Raw genomic sequence first — 19786 nt, forward strand, 5'->3', positions numbered from 1 at the left:
ATGCCCGTGGAGAGACTTTATAATTATATCAGTATAGCAAACAACTGGGGGTTTTATAAATGCTCTGAATAACAAAATCTTAAAGAATGTATGCTCTTATAGAAGCATTTGTATTGAAGTTTATTTCGCACGTATGAAATAAAAATAATAATCCAGAACAAAGCCAGTGGTGCATATCGCTCGCCATCATATTATACTTGACAGAGTATACTGTGGATGGAATTGGCTAGAAGAATTTGTATATTATATCAACCATGAAAATACTATATAAAAATTGCCTCTGCCTGATTCTGGTTTTGTGGGTGTCTTAATTCACTGCTGCTCTTATATTCCTCATTGGCAGCGTGCCATTACATAGAAAGAAGAGCTTCACTCACACCCCTATATAACCAAAATCGAAGCATATTTTCCTTACACAAAAAGAAGCAGAGATCTCCCTTTCATTCCTCAATCATCTAAATCTAACATTTACTTGGTTTTTTAATGCAAAACATTCTCCCAGCCCCATGCTTACTGTTAATACTTCTAGTCTCAAACAGCTCCCTGAAAAACAGTTCATAAAGAAGGAAAAAAAAAACAGAAAAAAAATAACAAAAGGAGAAAAATCATTAATATCAAAGATCTCCCTTTCATTCCTCAATCATCTAAATCTAACATTTACTTGGTTTTTTAATGCAAAACATTCTCCCAGCCCCATGCTTACTGTTAATACTTCTAGTCTCAAACAGCTCCCTGAAAAACAGTTCATTAAAGAAGGAAAAAAACAGAAAAATAAAATAAACAAAAGGAGAAAAATCATTTATTAATATCAAATGTAACTACTGAACACTACAATATTCTCGATGCTGTTGAGAATACCACATTACATACATTCATGTTCTATACCATAGAACATATACATGTCATGTTATCTGTAACTCATGACGAGTTTAACAAACAGAAGACTCCCGAATCAACCTAATAATTTAAATAGCATAAAGCACACACTTAACAATACATTACACTGTCGTACATGGGTGTGATGAAACAATTATATGATTTGTATGTATGTGAGTGGAGTAGATAAACTGATAGAGAAGTAGGACCCAAGGAATTCCTCACAACAACAAACAATCCAAAACTCAACTGTATTCTTTTTCCCCAGTGAGTATTTTTCTCAGCATCATCCAGTCAAAAAGCGTCTTCTCTACCTTTGTTGGCCTAAAAAGACATACCAAGGGGTCACCAAATTATTTGAATGCAAAGTAATTCTGAAATGCTACAAAAGGAGCGTTTGAATGAAAGTGAGAGGGGAATATATGTGCAGTTTTTTAGGCCATACCCCAGCTATAAGGGTTAAAATTTGTTTAAAGAAGCTTAAGCATATAGTATATAAAACAAAATCCAAATCCCAACCATTTCGTGGCAATCTTCGTTTGGAACACTAAAAGAGATATGGGTCTAAAAGTGAAAGTTAAGAGGGGATATCTTTTCTATTCATTACTGTAGACACCCGTTTTTGTCCGGGTCTTTTTTATTAGTAATAATTATTATTATATTATTATTATTTCATTATTATTATTATATTAACTTACATATTACAAATTTTTGCAGGCCAACCAAGGCCCAAAACAGATACAAGCCCAACTACAACATTAGACCAAGCACCCGGCCCAGTTACATCTCCAATAGCCCAAGCACAGCTGCTAACCCAACACCATTAACCCAGCCAGCTGGAACCCGAACCAGGCCTGGATCTGGCCTAAAACAATTAGGGTTTAAAACCCTAAATGTCAACCAAAGCTTAGCCAGCCGCGCCGCTTGGTCTTCCTACTCCCTCCGACGCGTGAGCCATCCGCTCAAGCCAAACCTGACCGACAGCCTCTCATCGAGCCACCGTTCCATCAGCAGCAGTGACCGAAAACGCCTCAAGCAGAGAGAAATCCCATCCAAGTCAGAAATCCATTAAAAATAAAAACAAGGACAATGAAATCCCGAAGCAATCAGGGGTTGTCTATAAAGTCTAACCATAGGGAAATTATTTCCTCTCAAGGACTCTGTCATTCCTATCATTAAAGACACATGCAAGGGGAGATAAATAGGAGAAAAAAGGAACGATGGAGGGGGCATTCGGTTGGGGTTTGAAAAAAAACAGAAGGAACCAGAGAAACCCCGAAAAAAAAAAGAAAATGAAAAAATAAAAAGAAAAGGAAAGAAGAGATTACCTTTCGAGATACCTCTGCCGTGAGCTTCGCCGAGACCAAAGCTAGGCCACCGTACCGAAGGTAAACAAAAGGGGTTATCGTTTTTGGTTTAGGGTTGAGTGTTTCAAGGGTTTTGAGCGATTTAAACAGAGGATAAAGGGAGAGTTTAGGGTTTTATTCGTATAACCCCGTGGCCACCGATTCACGGTGGCCGGGGTTTGCTTTTCTCTTTCGGCAACAAGAAAGAAGAAGAGGGAAAATAGAGAGAAAATGGTGAGAACGGTTGTGGGGGGGGGGCTTTGAAATGAGAATGGGTTTCTAAATAACCCTAAAATGGGATTATATCCCAGTTTCAAAACGACGTCGTTCAGTGGGTAGAGGGATTCAACGTGTTTTTAGAAAAGGGCTAATCTCAACTTTAGTCATTGCTCCTTTGTAAACACATACCCGTGTCCTGGGCTATAGGGGGTAAATGTCAAGTTTGGTCCCCAGTATTTTGTAATCATTTTATTTAATCATTAAATGTAATTTCTAATGCTCTGTTTTAGGCATGTATCTTTCAATAATTATATTTCATTCACTAGTTTGTTTATTTTGTTATGTTTGTGTATGTTTTACTTTAGTCATCAAGTTTTCAGTTATTTTATTTTAGTCACTTGTAGCCTGTGTTGTGTATTTTTGTTGACATTCGAATCTGGCCATGTCATTTGTATACATTTTATTTTAGTCACTAGTTAGCTTATGGTTTAATTACATTGTAAGGGTCCCCGTGTTTTGTAAGTTTGTTTAAGGGCTTAGTGTATTTTATTTATTTTGTACTTCAAGCCCTATATTTTGTAAAGTTTACATATTGGTCACTGGAATGGTTATTGTTAATATTTCGTAAAGTTTAGACATTGTACTCTTTGTTTATGAAACTTTTATTTTGATCATTACTCTCATATTTTGGGTTAAATATTGATTAATGTCTGTTTATTTTACTTTCATTATATTTTAGTCCTTATCTGGTTTATTATAACATTTTTATTAGAGTTCGAATTTGGCCATGTTATTTTATGCATGTTTCATTTTAGTCCGTGTTTAACATTTAGCTTAATTATTGTTTAGTTCTTTAGGTTTTTTTATTTCATTTCTGTCCCTCCAGTTTCTGTATTTATGGTTATGGTCCTTTATTTTTTTTATTTACTGTTCAATATTTTAAATTTCTGTTAGTTATATTTTAGCTCCTTAAATGTTTTTTAATATTTATTTTGGTCTATAATATTTATTGATTTGTATTTTAGTCATTTATGTATGGATGTGTATTTTACTCATTAGTTAATTATTTGTATTGTGTAAATAATGTGTTTGATTTCATTTAATGTAAATATTTGTATTTCCAATTACATTTATTTTCATTATATTATATTTTTATCTATGTATGAAATATTCGAATGTTTCAAGAACATGTATTTATAGAACGGGCTTGGAGAGTATCACTTGATCGATGTGGTACAATCCGACACGACGTTTGAACGAATGGGAACTTGAAATCAATCATCTTTATTTTTGTTAATTAATTCATTTCGTATTTTAAATTTAACAATGTAATGCATGTTTATCTAAATAGCATTTTATTTTATTTTATTTTAATGCAAAAATGTCTATATTATTTATATTCGATTTGCGTTTTATATATATTCGATGAGGGAATATTTTTTACGCATAAGAAATAGACGAGATAGCATTTTCGATGGAGGATTGCTAATTTTGAGGTTTCTTTTCAAGTTAAATAATTTTTTCTCTCTAATTAATTCGAAGCAAATTAAATTAATTTTAATAAATGGATCACAATTTAACTTTATATTCGATTTATTATTTCCACCATCTACGACAATGTGTAAGCGATTCAGTATCAATTTTTGGGCGTTGTGGGGTGTTTACATTTCCCCACACGTAATAAACTCCCGAACCTGTTTAAATAAATCTTTGGTAAACGCAAACCAGTTTTTGTTTTAAAAATGATTTTTTTCTTAAAATTGTTTTTAAAATACGTTTTTAGGTATTCGACCTATCTAACCCAAAGGTCGATGGCGACTCCCATTCGATTTAATTCAAATTAATCCAAAATTCCCCAATTTTTAAAATTAAAGTCATAACTGTTTTAAAAAATAATAATTTAATTATTTTACCTAAAAAATGGTTATGACAGTTTGGCGACTCCGCTAGGGACATTTTTTAGAGAGTCAAGTTGTAGGTCGCTTACACATTGTCGTTGTGGTCGAAATTATGAGTTCGAATCTTTAGTTAACTTCTGATTCATTTATTGAAGTTTTTTTAATTGCTTCAATTTTATCTGTCATACTAACAATTTAATCTATGTTTTCATATTCGTCAAGGTTTTATCAAGTTTTTTCCTTGTTTCATTTTCCTTTTGAGTCAAAGGTAGGTATGTTCCTCCTTACACACATCACATACATTTGCATAACATAAGCTCTAGACACGAGCTTCGATCCAAATTAGTTAGGGTGATTGCTTTACTCTCGTAAGAATTTATTCTTCGTATGAGTTTTAGCAATTAACCCATGGGATACATACCTTATACCTTCGTAGGGATTTATTCCTCGTATGGGTATCAGGCAGTGAATCCCCTCGAATTGAACTCGTTCCGTTCGAAACCTGTAATGGGTGAGGATCGAGGGTCTGGCAGCCCAAGGGGGCACCGACATTAAGGACAATTCAAGTCGCATTTTCTTGTTAGAGCCTAAACCATGCATATAGTGAACCGTAGAATGGTCACCTAGGTATTGTCATACCGAACCTCTTTCCGTCAGTAGGTACCCAAAATAGGTATACACAAAGGAAGAGCGTTTCTGAACCTTTCATTTTCCTTTTAAATTATGTTAAATAAAAGCATGTGAACTAGATACCATGCAGTTAGGATCAATTTCTTGAAAAAATCATTTTGGGTAGATAGCATGTTTGGGCAGGAATGTTATTTAATTAAAGCATGTTCGGGTAGATATCATGACGGGGTAGGTATTATATTAATCTTTGAATAACATTTTTATCTATATCGATTGTCTTACATGTACTAACTAATTTCTTTTGTTTGTGTGCACTAACTTATTTATTTTCTGTTGTTTGTGTCATTTTTCATTTTATTTTTCATTGCATTACATCGTCATAACATAATGTGAAAGTGTTGATCTACAAGGGGATATCTATGAGAAAATTTTCACAAGAAGATGTGAAAGTTTTCAATCAAGCAGTCACGAATACAGACATGCACCGAAGGCTACAAGAAGTCCAGAATACAAGAATGAGACTTGCTTGAAGATCTGCAGCATTCGAGACTAAAATGATGATACACTGATTCAAAGAGTAATCCATCAGTGGCTTCAGCATGTCATCGCTAGTCATCAAGGATCGACGCACTGGCTTCAGCATAGTCGAGGCATTAATGGAGTTAGTTTAAAGAGCATTAAGAGGCATCAGTTCCAAATACAAAGATCCGAGACGAAGCAGTGAGCTCGAAGACTGTGCAACATTCGAGACTGAAACAATGATCCATTGAGCCGAAGAGTAATCCAGCAGTAGATTCTCATCTACAATTATTTCATCGCTATTTATCAAGGAGCGACGCACCGACTTTACCACAGCAGAGGCATTAACCAAGTTAGATTACAGAACGCTTAAGGGGCATTATTTTCGAGGACAAAGATCCGAGACGAGGCAGTGATCCACTTCAGACTCAGTATCCAAGCAAAGGCATGTTTGTAAAGTGAACTGTCTTGTAATGTGAAGACTTTTATCTCTGGTGAAAATTATTCTAAGATATTTATCGTTGGGATCAATATTTTTGCATCTGCATTTGCATATTTGTATTTTGCATCTGTATTCCATTTTAAACATTTTTGCATACATCATTCATAAAAGAAATGGAGGATTCAATGAAGTGGTCTTAACCACGTGACACTACATAGAAGCAAGATTCTAATAAATTAATACAGTGGAAGCATATTCAGCTGGTGGTAGGACTGATCCTCATTCCAAGATGATCTAAGAAAGAGTCCCCATATCCTGAGGGCTATGATATTGATCCAGTATGCAATTACCACCTAAGAAGCTCTGGACATTCTACTGAAAACTCCAAGGCATTGAAGATCAAAATCCAGAATCTGATTCATTCAGGGGCATCCTAATGCTAAGCAAGAGAAGTCATTGCATCTATTTGCATCCAGAGAGATTATTTTGTTTGACTCATTATTTATCTGTCTTTAATATTTTCTTATTTTTTTTTAATCTTAATGATTGAACTTATGTTACCTTCTAAGGTTGAGTAATTGAACGAGTTTTAATCTTGAGTTCTTTGAATATCAAATGAATTACGAATTCTTTTAATTCTTCAAGAATTATAGATTTTTGACATATGACAAGATTATACCTTTCTTATCATGTCCAACCCCAAAATAAACTCTCTCAATTCTTGACCCAAAATAATTCATGGCCACTGCCAAAGAACCAAATTTTGACATTCCTTTTCTTTGAGACTTTTAAACATTGCCTTTATCTTTTTTTCGAGACACAAAAAGTCATACCCTTATCTTTCATTTAGCTAATAAATTCACACCATCGTCTTCCTAGACTTTAAACCAACATTTTTCTACCAATAAGACCTACATACATTGAGTACAAGATTGTTCACTTGAACATGAAGCTTCCTACAAGAAGACAACATGGGCATATCACATCAAGTTTCTGAAGATGAGCTTGTACAATTGAGACACACTGAGAGCAAGAAGCAGAGAAAAAGAAAAATAATTCAAAATAATTCTATCATGCATTAATTACATTTTTCATGTGAATAAAAATTATTCCTGAGTATTTATCCCCCTGGGGATACCTCTTCTGTAAAGACTTCTGTGTATGAAATGATGAACGATATTCTTTCATTTATCCCTTCACAAAAGGAGAAAATATACCCCTTGTGTCCCCTTTCTGATTCAACCCTAGCCAAGGATCACCCTCCACACTGGGGGGAAGTTGGAGGATATCTGCTCGCATGAGTGAAGATATTGATTCAGATGAGATACCAAAAGGTGAACCAAATACATAGTGCAAAGATCATATCAAAGCGAAGAGAACAAGAAAAAGAGAGAAAATAAGCAAAGAAAAAAACAAAGGGCAAAAAAAATAAGAAAAAGAAAAAAGAAAAGCAAAAACAAACGCATAGTTTGATTTTGACTGATGCAACTTTTGATGTCATGCAGAGCTGGAAATGCAGTGCAAGGAATAAGAGGATTGAGAGAGAAGTTGACGCACCGTGCACATGGAAAACTGCAGACGAGAAGAGTGGTACATTAGCTGCTGCACTCCTGAAGATGTTAAGACAGGAAATGGATTTTTATATGAGATGCTTTGCACAGAACAGTAAGCCCAAGAAAAAAAAAACATCTGGATAATCTATTCGAGCATAAATCAAAATCATGAGATAAGATAGAAGAAAGGGTCTCTTACTTCTGAATGGAGTGAGTTAAAAGACAACCAAAGAAAGAGTAAATGGGAGAAGCTAATTTTCAAATTCACAATGCAATTTTTACTTATGCCTATGTTTTGTAAAACATATCAGCTACATACACCAACCAAGAATAATGCCTTAAGAAAAAAATAACATCCCTTGACAGTTGACACTCACCTGTACTAGATTCTTTTTTCCTCTTTAGAAAAAATTAAAAAAAAAAAACTACAGAAAACACCTTTTCCTTTGCAGAATTAAACAGATTTCTTAGTTGAACCCAACCTGCTTAATAATGAAAATCAGACATTCTTTTTAGTTAGTAAGCAAACCTAGAACTCAGGCTGGAGCTTTAATCGCTTCGGCCATCCATATTTCACCCCAATAATCTTCCCGAAGGAGTGGAGCAAGCATTCTCTCAACAGAGAACCTCTGCTTACAAGGTTCTTCAAGAATCAATAATTGAGCAGCCTCACAAGCCTTTGCACTATGGAAACCAAGTGTCCATCTCCCATCGGCAGGGGGATTGGAAACTTTAGATTGGTTGCCTTTAGCTTTAAAAAAATCTGGATCGAATTCTCTTATCCGAAGATGTAACCATGTTGGGTGGTCCTTGTCTATCTTCGGCTGGTTCAAGTGAAAAGAGAAAGAAACAACATTGCAAAGTTATCAGAGAATCAATTATTCAATTCAAGCTTCAAGTATTTGAAAGAATCAAAGTCTTTTCATTGATTGCTCATGTCAAACAAGGCAATCAATACACAAGGTACTGAAAAAATAAAAGCATAATAACTAAAATAAGGGAGTAAATAGAAAGGGATAAATATGCAGTGGGTTCCATAGTTTCTATGGTTACTTCTTAAATGGTGAGGCACTTTATACATCAGAGCTCATTCATTCATTTAATTGGTAACTTGTGCAATTCACACTCTAAGGTCTACTCATTTTTCCAGCAATTGATCTCTCACAACAAGATCTATCGTATGTAGTAACAATATGTAAGCGCAACGATTGAGTAGGTAGCTGACAGTATTACTCTGTTCTTTTGGAAGAAGCATAACCTTCCAGGTTCACCAATTTTATGATGGATAATAGATCAAATATACAGCACAGTGCGGAGAAAGGAGATGGTTAAGAGACATATAGGAAATTTAAGAAGCCAACCATGAAACATGATTATTTGTTGATCATGTTTATAATTTTGATAGAAAAGAACATGCCAAAGTGTTCATACCAAACATATCCTCAATTTCCTCATTAGAATCACAGTCGGAGAAGAGGGAAAATAAAAATCAAATCAGCAAAATACTGACTCACGCTTAACCCGGCCAGTGGAGCAATGGCAATTACTACACCACGCTGACTCCGGAAAGGATGCTTCTCCGCAAGAATCAATTTTCCAGAAATTCCTTGTGCCGCTGCTACTAGGTACACATCCCTGACTCCAGCATACGAGAAAGCAATCCTACAAGGGATTCCTGATCCTATAGAAAAGTTGGATAAACCAGAAGAGTCAATTTTCCAGATATGTAATTTCAGTAAGATAGTCTGGAAAGTTTACGGAAGATAAATTGATATCCAACCTAAAGAGACCTCTGACCCAAAGCTGGCAGATGAAGCATCTCTGCTAGAAGTTTTTCCCAAATCACTATAACTCCATGACTTTAGTGAGGGCTTTTCAAGTAAACGTCCCATGAAAATAAATGCCTTGAGCTGAAGATGGAGGATGAAAACCTACATTTATAAAGTTCTGTAAGATTTCCAATGGGAAAACAATAGTGAGAACTGAGAACTCAAAAGGCAAAACTTGTAGGAGATATTTTCAGAATACATGCAGCAGTAATGCTTTCAGCAAGACTAATTAATCAAATGAAACAATAGACGAATTATGTCCCAGAGCAGATAACCATAGAAATGAAAGTCAAAATGCTAGTAAATAAAACACATGAGACTGGTATACTTCAGTCATGTTGCCACTCAAAGGAATAATTATTTCAATCCTATACATGTATCAAACCATATTTTAATTTCTACACTTCTCGTACTTGAGCATATAAATGGAAGTTAAAATGCTAGATACTTATTTCAATCCTATACATGCGTCAAACCAACTTGATTTCCTTCAGTTATTAGATACATTGTATGCATGTCCACATTTGACGATAAAACTAAATACTCAGGAAGCTTAATAAGGTTGAGAACACCATCTATAACTACTAAGTAAATACAAATAAATTCAAAAACTATATATATGGAGTTATAGAAAACCTTTACGGTGTCAACCATCCTCTGCCAAGCAGAATATGAGTTTGAACTGCCTGCAATGAATAAATAACATGATGAAATAAGTGCAAGAATTTAATGAAAGGTCACATATGAGTGAGAAAGGTAGAGAGAGAAAAAGAGTGAGCGTGTCAGGTCCTTCCTCCGATGAGGAATGGACTATCTTTGTTGATAATCTTAGTAAGCGAGTTACTAGAGGTGAATTAAGAGAGATTTTCAACCATTATGGACGAGTAGTGAGGGTCTTTATTCAGAATATCAATGGAACGTTGATTGATGGGAAGAGAGTATCGGTGGGGGTTGCTAAATATAAGAATTCAACGAAACGAGTAGCAGATGATAGAAGATTACGGATGGAAGCTAGTAAGCCATGTAGAGGGAATCAAGGAAGTCGTGAGGAGGAGATAGAGTTATCGAGAAGTCTGAGGGATGGAAGAACATATAAGGATGTTTTAAATGAGGGTAACAGCCTGAGATTGGAACAAGAAAAAGGGGAGAAATGGGAGGGCTAAAACATACTTCAAAGGGATTAAGGAATGTATGGAACTGCATATCCCTAAAGAAGATTCTGGCTGGGCGAAAAGTTCGTTAACAGGGTTATTAAATACCCTTTTGAGCCAGAAGAGGTGACAAAAGCTCTGGCAAAGGAAGGATTCGATGTAAAAGTAGTAAGATGGGGATATGTAAGGAATTCATGTATTATCATGTTCAAATCTAAAGAAGAGTATTCAAACGTGTGGATGAAGTTCCGAGAGGAGCTTCTCTTCTGGTTTGACTGGTTGGCTCCTTTGTTGAATGAAGAAGGTGTGCCTTTAGCGTATTGCTTGGTTGAGCTTGATGGATTACCACTTCTATGCTGGAGTGAACCTTTTTTATAGAAGCTTGCAGCCAGGTGGGGGAATTTATATGTATCCCGACCGAGACAAGAAAAAGGGAGGATCTCACTTCGGCGAGAATATTCATAAGGGTGGCCAGCCCCTTTGATGTACCAAATTTTATTAATATAGGATCTTATGGAAGGTCCTTTAAAGTTAAAATAAAATTAGGATCGAAGTGCAGAAAGGTCCCTGCTTTAATCGGAGATGAGCTACAGACGAATTTTGAAGATTGCTACAGTTATGATTTTCCGAAGGAGGAAGATGAAGGAGGAAATTCAAAAACTAATGATGATCATTGTGGGACGTCATCAGAGGTAGTAAGGTCAAAGGTGATCACGTGGTTAGAGGAAGGAAAAGAAAGTGGGCTACATGAAGTAGGTGGGAGATAGTTTTTGGAAAATAAGTCCCACCAGGAACTTTTTATTAATAGGGGGCAGAAAATTTTGAATTTGAGACAAATCACGAAAGGGACTATGTGGGTCTTGGGATTAGACAGGATGTGGACTCGAAAAAGTCAGCCCAATCAGATTATAAATGGGATTTTCCATCTTCGGAGCAAAAAATCATCCCTGGTGGACCAACTTTTAAGTTCAAGTGGGATGGGTCAAAGAAACATAATAAGTTCCGGTTAGTTTCTAGTAGAAATGAAGATGAAAGAGGTATTACAGCAGAGGAAAAATATGAGGGAGACAATCAATTAGAAGCCTACTCTCTTGATATGGAACTAGATTCAAATCTGCAGCAGGAGGAAAACATTGATGTTAATTTGACGATCCCTCAGCAGTGGAACTCAGTTAATCCGGTATCTAGCTGTCTGTCTATTAAAAGTGCCCCTGACGGAAGGAGGAAAAAGGACGTTTTGCTAGAGTTTACAAAAGGTCAAGTGATAGACGAGTGTGGCTTTGTTCGGGCATTGAAAAGATTTATATGCAGTCAGAGGTTAATCCAATCCAGGACAAGAAGAAAATAGATGTTGGAAACTTTCAGCAGCTCTCAATAACTAATGGGGTTACAGAACAGGAATTGATCAACAAATGAATATAAAGAGATCATAGGAGGAAGAGAAAAACTTTAATAAATGAAGCTCTAGATTTAGTAACTACTTTAATTGTTTCATCAACCACTTTTTCGATGTGTTTGGAGGAAGCTGGGATGTCTGTCATATGATAGGAATTTCGTTCAAGGACGGGAAACATGCTTTTATCGACAACATTCTAAATCTGGAAAAAGATGCAGAGGCAATAAGGAAATGTTGAGATGGGGGAGACAAATGTTTAGCATCATTTACTGGTGTTTTGGGTTTTTAGTAATAATATTTTGAGAATTGGGGGAAATTTGTTAAAGGGTTTGTTGTTGTCTACGTCGGAGGGGTCTGCGGATGGGTTGATTACTATGTGGAATGAAAATGTTTTTGAAGTCACAAGACAGCATATTCATAGCAGGTTTCTTTTACTAGTTGGGAATTTCAAAGAAGGCAAAAAGGAGTGAGCGCTTATAAATGTTTATGGCCCTTCTGTCGAATCTGAAAACGAAGAGTTTTTTAGGGAATTGTTGGATTTTGTAATTTCTTTGAATCTGCCAGTGTGTATTGGGGGTGATTTTAATGCGTATCTCGATCCGGAAGAAAAGATAGGGTGTTCACAAAACTGGCATACTATAGGCATTCTTCGATCCTTTGTACAACAAACTAATCTCATAGATCTGCCCGTTTTAGGAGGATCATTCACTTGGTGTAATAACAGAGACACACCTATGTGGGTTAGATTAGACCGGTTCTTAGTTTGTGGCAGATTCCTAAGCAGTTTTCCTAAAATTTCACAAAGTCTCCTACCGAAATCCATTTCCGATCATAATCCGATTCTGTTGGAGGATGCAAGTCTAAATTGGGGTCCCAAACCCTTTATATTTTTTAACTACCTATTAGAGGAGAAAGGTTTTGATGAAGTGGTCGAAGAATCTCTAGCAATGGATAAAAAGAAGAGTAGTAGAGGCGGAATTTTCATAATTTTGTAGGTTACCAAAAACAATATCAGAAAATGTCCTGGCAGTTGTCAACTAGGGCTAGCAGACTCTATTTCATTGCTGGAAACAAAAATAAATGAAATAGAGTTAAAGTCACAAAGAGGAATTCTAAATACAGGGGATTGGGATGAGTTGATAAAATCCAAAAAAGAATTATGGAGACTACTTAGAATCGAGGAGAGTATTTGGTTTCAAAAGTCAAGATCGAGATGGATAAAAGATGGAGATAAAAATGCGAAGTTCTTCCACATTAGTGCTATGAAAAGGAATAGAGTAAATTCTATTCATTCCTTGAAATTCGAAGGGGAAGTATTCTTGAATCCAACAGAGATTAAAGCCATTGTGTTTAAGTTCTTCAAGGAATCTTATAAGGTAAAATCAACGATGGAAGTAGAGGGTATCAATCTTACTTTTACACAATTGACAGTAGCTCAAAGTGCTTTCCTTGTTGAGGAATTTTCTGAGCAAGAAGTGTGGCAAGCAATATCAACTTCAGAAAGTTCAAAAGCTCCAGGTCCGGATGGTTTTACTATGGGTTTCTACAAAAAATACTGGAATAGCTTGAAGGAGAAGACTGATTTTTTTTCCAGAATTTTATAATGGAAGAGAGTGGGATTATGGGGTTAATCATGCATTTATTACCCTTATTCCAAAGAAAGGTAACCCGAAGAGACTTGAAGATTATAGACCCATTAGTCTTGTTGGCAACCTTTATAAAATTTTATCTAAAGTGCATTCAAAAAGATTGGTCTCTTGTGTCAGATATTATTAGTACAAATCAGTTTGCTTTTATCCCGGGAAGACAATTGTTGGATTGTGCATGCTTGGCTAATGAGGGCATTGATTTTTGGAGGAAACAAGGGCTTAAAAGGTTGGTATTTAAAGTGGACTTTAGTCGAGCATATGATACGGTGGAATGGCCGATTCTTCTCAGAATAATGAAAGAGATGGGCTTCAGTGATAGATGGTGTTCATGGATTTTGCAGTGTGATTCTACAGCTTCAATCTCGGTTTTAGTGAATGGGTCTCTGACAGAAGAGTTCCCTATTGCTAAAGGTTTAAGACAAGGTTGTAGCCTTTCTCCCCTGTTGTTCAATATGGCTGGTGAATTGATTCATTTGATGTTGACTAAAACCGTTGAATTGGGGATATTTCAAGGGTTTTCTTTTGGAAAAACTCAAAATTCTTTTACTTTGTCTCAATTAGAGTTTGCGGACAATTTAATTATTTTCTGTCAAGCTTCTATTACTCAGATTAAAAATGTAAGAAGAGTTTTGAGAATTTTCAGCTTAATGACGGGGCTACATTTGAATTTAGCTAAGAGCAAACTATATGGTATTAATGTAGAGAATGACATCCTACAAGATTGGGCTAAGGCAATTGGATGTTCAGTTCGTTCATTTCCTTCGATCTATTTAGGCCTTTCTCTCGGAGCAAAAAAGAATTCGGAGAAATTGTGGGAACCGGTCATCCAGAATTTTAACAAGAAATTGGCTATGACTGGCAGATTAGTGGTTCTAAAGTCGGTATTGTCATCATTACCCATTTTCCTATCTATTTTCAAGATGCCGAGTAAAATTAGCCAAAAGATTAATTCCTTGATGGCGAATTTTCTATGGGGTAGTGGGGTTGAAAGGAACAAAATACATTGGGTGAGCTGGAAAAATGTTTGCAAACCAAAGAAAAGTGGAGGCTTGGGAGTAGCTGATATGAACCTTACCAATCGTTCTTTGCTAGGAAAATGGGTGTGGAATTTTGCCAATGAGAAAAATTCATTGTTGAAATTTTTTTTATGTAGCAAACATAATGTTAGTTGTTATACCATGGACATCAATAAGGTTATCTCTCAGCAGGATTCTTGGATTTGGAGAGGAATTGTGAATAATTACTTGAAGGATGATTCCGTGGGAGACTGTCTCAGATCACATGCAAAGATACAAGTGGGGAATGGTAAATTTATCTCCTTTTGGAACGACACTTGGATTGGGGATTTTCCTTTGAAGATTTTGTTCCTAGGATTTATGCACTTTCTCCGAATAAGTGGGGTAAAGTGGTTGACTTTGGCAGCTATGAATCGAATGGATGGGAGTGGATCATTAAAACTAGGAGGAATTTATGCGATTGGGAAGTAGGACAGCTGCTGGAATTATTGGAGTGGCTACAAAACATTAAAATGGTGGATACAATGGACGATTTTTTATCGTGGAATGGAAGAGGTGATGGGTTGTTCTCAGTAAAAGCTTGCGGGTTGTCACTAGAAACTACTAAAGATGATAGTTTTTTGTGGAAAAAATGGGTTTGGTCGGGGTTAGTTCCTCTAAGGGTAGAATCTTTCCTTTGGCAAGTTTGTCATCGAAGAGTAGCTGTGAGAGTGGAGTTGAAGAATAGGGGAGTTCAATTAGGGGAAGACGGTCTTTGTCCTCTTTGTAATCAGTGTGAAGAAACAGTACAACATCTATTCATTTCCTGCTCAGTTTCATGGGATCTTTGGAACAAAATAATAGGCTATTGGGGATTGGTTTTAGCTCTGCCTAATGACCCTTCGACACTTTTCAGCTCCTGGACTGTTTTCAGACCGAATTCATTTATGTGGAAGTTTATCCCGGGAGCAATTTTTTGGTCAATTTGGAAGGTGAGGAATAACATTGTTTTTGAAAAGGAGAAGTTAGACAGATCGTCCTTGTTTTTCATTGTTAAATTCATATTAGCCAAATTTCTTTTAGCAAAGTACCCTCTTGTTCCTATTCAAGTGGACTTGTTGATTGGAGACCCTTCTTTGGCTGACAATCTTACTGATTTTAAGGATCAAAACAGGCATGTTTTATGCTGGAGTCCTCCGATTGATTTCTTTAAAATGAATGTGGATGGGGCTATCAGTACTGTTGGCTTTATAGGTGGAATAGGTGGTATTCTTAGAGAATGGAATGGTACTGTTCTAATTTCATTTTCAGACAATATTGGTCCTAACCCTCCTCCTATAGCAGAATTAAAAGCCATAAAAAAAGGCATCGACATCTTTGTCTCTTCCGAATGGTTGTTGAAAGGAAGACTGATTATTGAGAGTGATTGTAAATCAGCAGTGGATTGGATTAAATCTCTTTCGTCGGTTCCTATTTTTCTTACAAATCTAGTCAAAGAGATTGTGTCTATTGTAGCAGAGAATGAGATGGTTGTAAGGTTGAAACCTAGGTGTTGTAATTGCGAGCTAGATAAACTAGCAAAGGAGGGGATTGGTTGATTGAATGTTTTATTTGTAATTGTTAAGCTGTTTTGTGTGTTTTTTTTATAGAAGTTGGAGGTCTCATTAAAAACTCCATTCGTATTCGTTCATATACTAAGAAGTATGTTAACGAACATTGGAAGGAAGAAAAGAGTACCTCATATTTCATTGAATAAAACACCCATTACATACGATACCACGAAATACCCTCAAACGAGGATAAATGCCCTTACATGAAACATAATCACCTAAAACTCTCGCCTTCTCGACCACAAAAATCTAGAGGCAACCACCTTATACCTAAAAAAAACCTCCATAAAAAGGAAAACATCCCAACAGTTAATGATATAACATACAAGAAAACAACACCTGAAACCATTAAACCAAAAACATCCGCCTCTGAAGGGAACTCCACAAAATACCAACATGATTCAAAATCACCAAAAATCAGCTCGATAAGATGTCTTCAATGAACCAAAACCACACTTCCTTCCCTTCAATCAAAGTATCATTGCCACTTAATTCAAAACTCTTTTCTTTTTCTTGTGTTTCTTCACCACACGATTAGTTCTAAATTTCCCAAGGATAGGGGGTACCACTGGGGTGTCTTCCATTAATTGAATTGCGTCACTAGATGAATCATGAGAAGTAAAGAGACCCATCATAAGAACATCTTCCGAGGCCCTGAGGCTAAATCCATCAGAATCCACATCCTCCATTGTGTGTAACCCCAATTTAATACTCGAATTCTCATCGCTTTTGACACTCTTTATGAGTGGAACCTCTTCTAATTGGGTACCTTCAATTGCAACATCTTCGACGGGGCAATTTAAACCTGAGGATGACACTGACGATCCTGACAAAGAATTCTTCGATGTATCCCCGAGAGAACAAGTCAGATCTGGAGAATCATCGACTTCCTCAGGGGTCCAAGAAGTTGGTTTGAAAGAAGGCTCAACTTCATGCACCATGATTTCATATAAATTAGAGTCGACCTTCAAACTCAACGACTCATCAATTCTCACTTTAGACTCTGTGAGGATTTGAAGTTTTGCACGATCAAAAGATGAAGGAAACTGAGAGCTTTCATCAATTGATATAAGTTCGCCCCAACTAGCCGTAATGTTCTTGAACGTACCCCAATTCCACGCGTGAAACGGAATCCCTTCGCAAACAACCCATACTCGATGGCATTGAACCACTAGACTCTCCGACCATGGTTCAACTCTGGAAAACCACTCTGCAAGATTCTCTGATTGTTCATTCTTAACGCTTCTCAACAAAGCAGAGTCCTCGAATATCATGAGAACTACACTCCCAGCAGCTCTCATTAACGAGAAACCATTGAGACCTTTGTCTTGCATTTGGCTAGCAAGATCGCCTATTTTGGTATAGTTCTTGCACCACCCCATTAGGCAGTTATCCAAAACTTGAAGTTTAGCTTCGTCGACCACACCGATTACTGTATGGAGATTGTTACTTGTAACATCTTCCCTCTCATGCTTTTGGTGAACCACAGGCAAAGACTTTCTCCAAAAAGAATGTCTTGGGTTGTATATGGCAAAAGAGACTCCAAATTTACTACCATCAATGCGAGCGCCATTCAACTTTGAGATCGCTCTCCTGGCTTCTCCAATCTTTGCAAAGCGAATGAAACCGAACCGAAACCCCTTTGAATTCCTTTTTGTTGGAATAAAGGCGTCAATAACCTGACCGTATGGACAAAATAACGATCCAAACCGCTTCCAATGGATCTTCTCTGGTAAATTAACAATGTATAACGTAAAGCAGCCAGTTCTATACCCATTGTAGATTCTTGGATAATCTTTCTTCCACCAGTGATTAAGACCATGGGAATCCTGTGGTAGGATTTCCGCCTCAGAAATCTGCACAATGGCCTCTTCCACGTTCCTTGCTTCAACCAACGAATCATCCCTATTCTTGTTTGTCACCAACACCATCCTCTCATATTCATCTGCTGCCACTGTACTGCTCAGCTTCTTCCTCTCCTCCTCTGATTTCTGCACAGTCCTTGTCTCCGATTTCGTTACTCTGCTTCAGTCACCTTCGACAGTATAAAATCCACCCGTTTCGCCTTAAAATCTGATTTTTTCAAAGGCTTAATGAGCTCATTTTCCTCTATCTCGGACTGACGACGATTTTTATTCTGATGAGCTGAGGTTTCTGCTCGATCCTCTATTACTGCCACACGATTCTTGGACGTCATTTTTGAATGCAGATTTGAACGAAAAACCAGAGAAGTGTAATGCTAGGGAAGATATGCCTCCGTACGTGAAAACCCAGAGCCAGCAACGGCGATCTGGAAATATAAGTTTTTCTCAGGAAGATTTCCGTTGAACGGCAGTGGGTATTCACAGTAGAGTACTTGGGTTTTTGTCACGAGCTTCCAGCGAGCACAGTGGAACCGTTGAAACGAAACTCGGAAGACTGCTGGTGGAAAAGAACGGCGGAGAAAGGCAAGTAGATTTGCTCCGATTGAAGAGGAATCTAACAAAAAGAACCAGTAATAAGGAAACGCTGTGGGTAGACGAAGATCCTTGAAAAAACGGCGTCAAAAGGAGGTCGGAGTGCGGCGGTAGACGGTGGTCGGAGGACGGAGGACGGCGGACAGCGGACGACAAGCGACGGACGGTGGAAGGCTAACGATGGATGACGGTTTTGTGTGTTTTAGATAGCAGTTGTAATAGAGAATTGTTTAAGTATTATGTAATTGGTTTATCAATAATATATTAAGGCACTCTTTTCCTTCTTCCGCTAGACGGTTCTTGCCTAACGATAAATGACTTCTATGAGGGAGGTTTTTAATGAGGCCTACTCTTCCTATAAAAAAAACACATGAGCTAAGACACAAATTGAGCATGTATCAATGAATGAAAAGTAAAGAGAAAGGGGGAAGGCCCAATACCATCAATGGTTTGCTGGCAGCTTGCTAACTCCAATGTAAATAAGGGATCCATAACTTGGGATTGTAGCTCAAGAGCTGTATGTAATCGCAAAAGAAGTCATCAATTTTATTTCCATTTTGAAGAAGATGACAACTCACCACATCCCTCCAAACCCACATCTTGCAAGAATTTTACCATCTATTTAGGGAGTACAATCAGGAATTAAATAACTGTAATTGATACCTTTTTTACAGCTTCCCCACTCATGTCCTATAATATCTGGGATATGATCAAACCAGCATCCATCAAGTTCCTTTCGAAGACATTCTCGGGACTGCTCAAATGAAGTCTGTCAATAATAACTAGAAAATATAAAACTTTAGAAAATTTTCTCATAATCACGAGTATTAAGAGAAATCCAACCTGCAAATGATGGTTTATGCTTTATTATAACAACAAGCTACAACTAAGTAAAGGTTTCAGCTTCTTACCAAGCATAAGCAAGAAATTTTCATCCAATTTGTTCTAATATGAAAATGTAGGAAGCAGCAATACTTCCATTGATATTAGTAATTTAAAGAAAGCACCGCAAATCAGCAAGATGCTTACATTGAATAGGTAGACATTGTCGTCAGTGAGCATATTTCCATCACACTGAAGTAGCTTTCGCAAAAACCACCCTGTATGCCACTGTATTGGTGGGGAAACTGGTGGTTGACATGCCAAAACCTTCAATAATGCCTTCAAAATCTATTTTAAAATGAATGGAAAGAATAGTAAGAAGTCATGAAATACTG

At 36.8% G+C, this 19786-nt stretch overlaps 1 protein-coding gene across 5 annotated transcripts in view; it reads right to left on the reverse strand.

The window, feature by feature from the left end:
* Positions 1 to 1150: 1150 nt before the first annotated feature.
* The window catches only part of LOC120181656 (protein TRANSPARENT TESTA 9-like), a 30714-nt gene continuing 12078 nt past the window's right edge, over positions 1151 to 19786 (reverse strand). For 3 of the 5 annotated variants that reach the window (XM_039186746.1, XM_039186763.1, XM_039186768.1), the window contains 8 exons: positions 19599 to 19739; positions 19233 to 19338; positions 19010 to 19084; positions 9949 to 9998; positions 9264 to 9414; positions 8998 to 9164; positions 8013 to 8307; positions 7398 to 7540 (listed from right to left, as the gene is read on the reverse strand). In XM_039186746.1, coding sequence (XP_039042677.1) covers positions 8020 to 8307; positions 8998 to 9164; positions 9264 to 9414; positions 9949 to 9998; positions 19010 to 19084; positions 19233 to 19338; positions 19599 to 19739 — 978 coding nt within the window. In that variant the 3' untranslated portion in view covers positions 7398 to 7540; positions 8013 to 8019. Of the gene's footprint in view, positions 1201 to 7397; positions 7541 to 7898; positions 8308 to 8997; positions 9165 to 9263; positions 9415 to 9948; positions 9999 to 19009; positions 19085 to 19232; positions 19339 to 19598; positions 19740 to 19786 lie in introns of those variants that run through there. The other 2 variants (XR_005521774.1, XM_039186755.1) reach the window with 2 other exon arrangements.

The sequence above is a fragment of the Hibiscus syriacus genome, unplaced genomic scaffold (assembly GCF_006381635.1).
Source record: "Hibiscus syriacus cultivar Baekdansim isolate YM2019G1 unplaced genomic scaffold, ASM638163v2 tig00003721_pilon, whole genome shotgun sequence".
Classification (NCBI taxonomy): Eukaryota; Viridiplantae; Streptophyta; class Magnoliopsida; order Malvales; family Malvaceae; genus Hibiscus; species Hibiscus syriacus.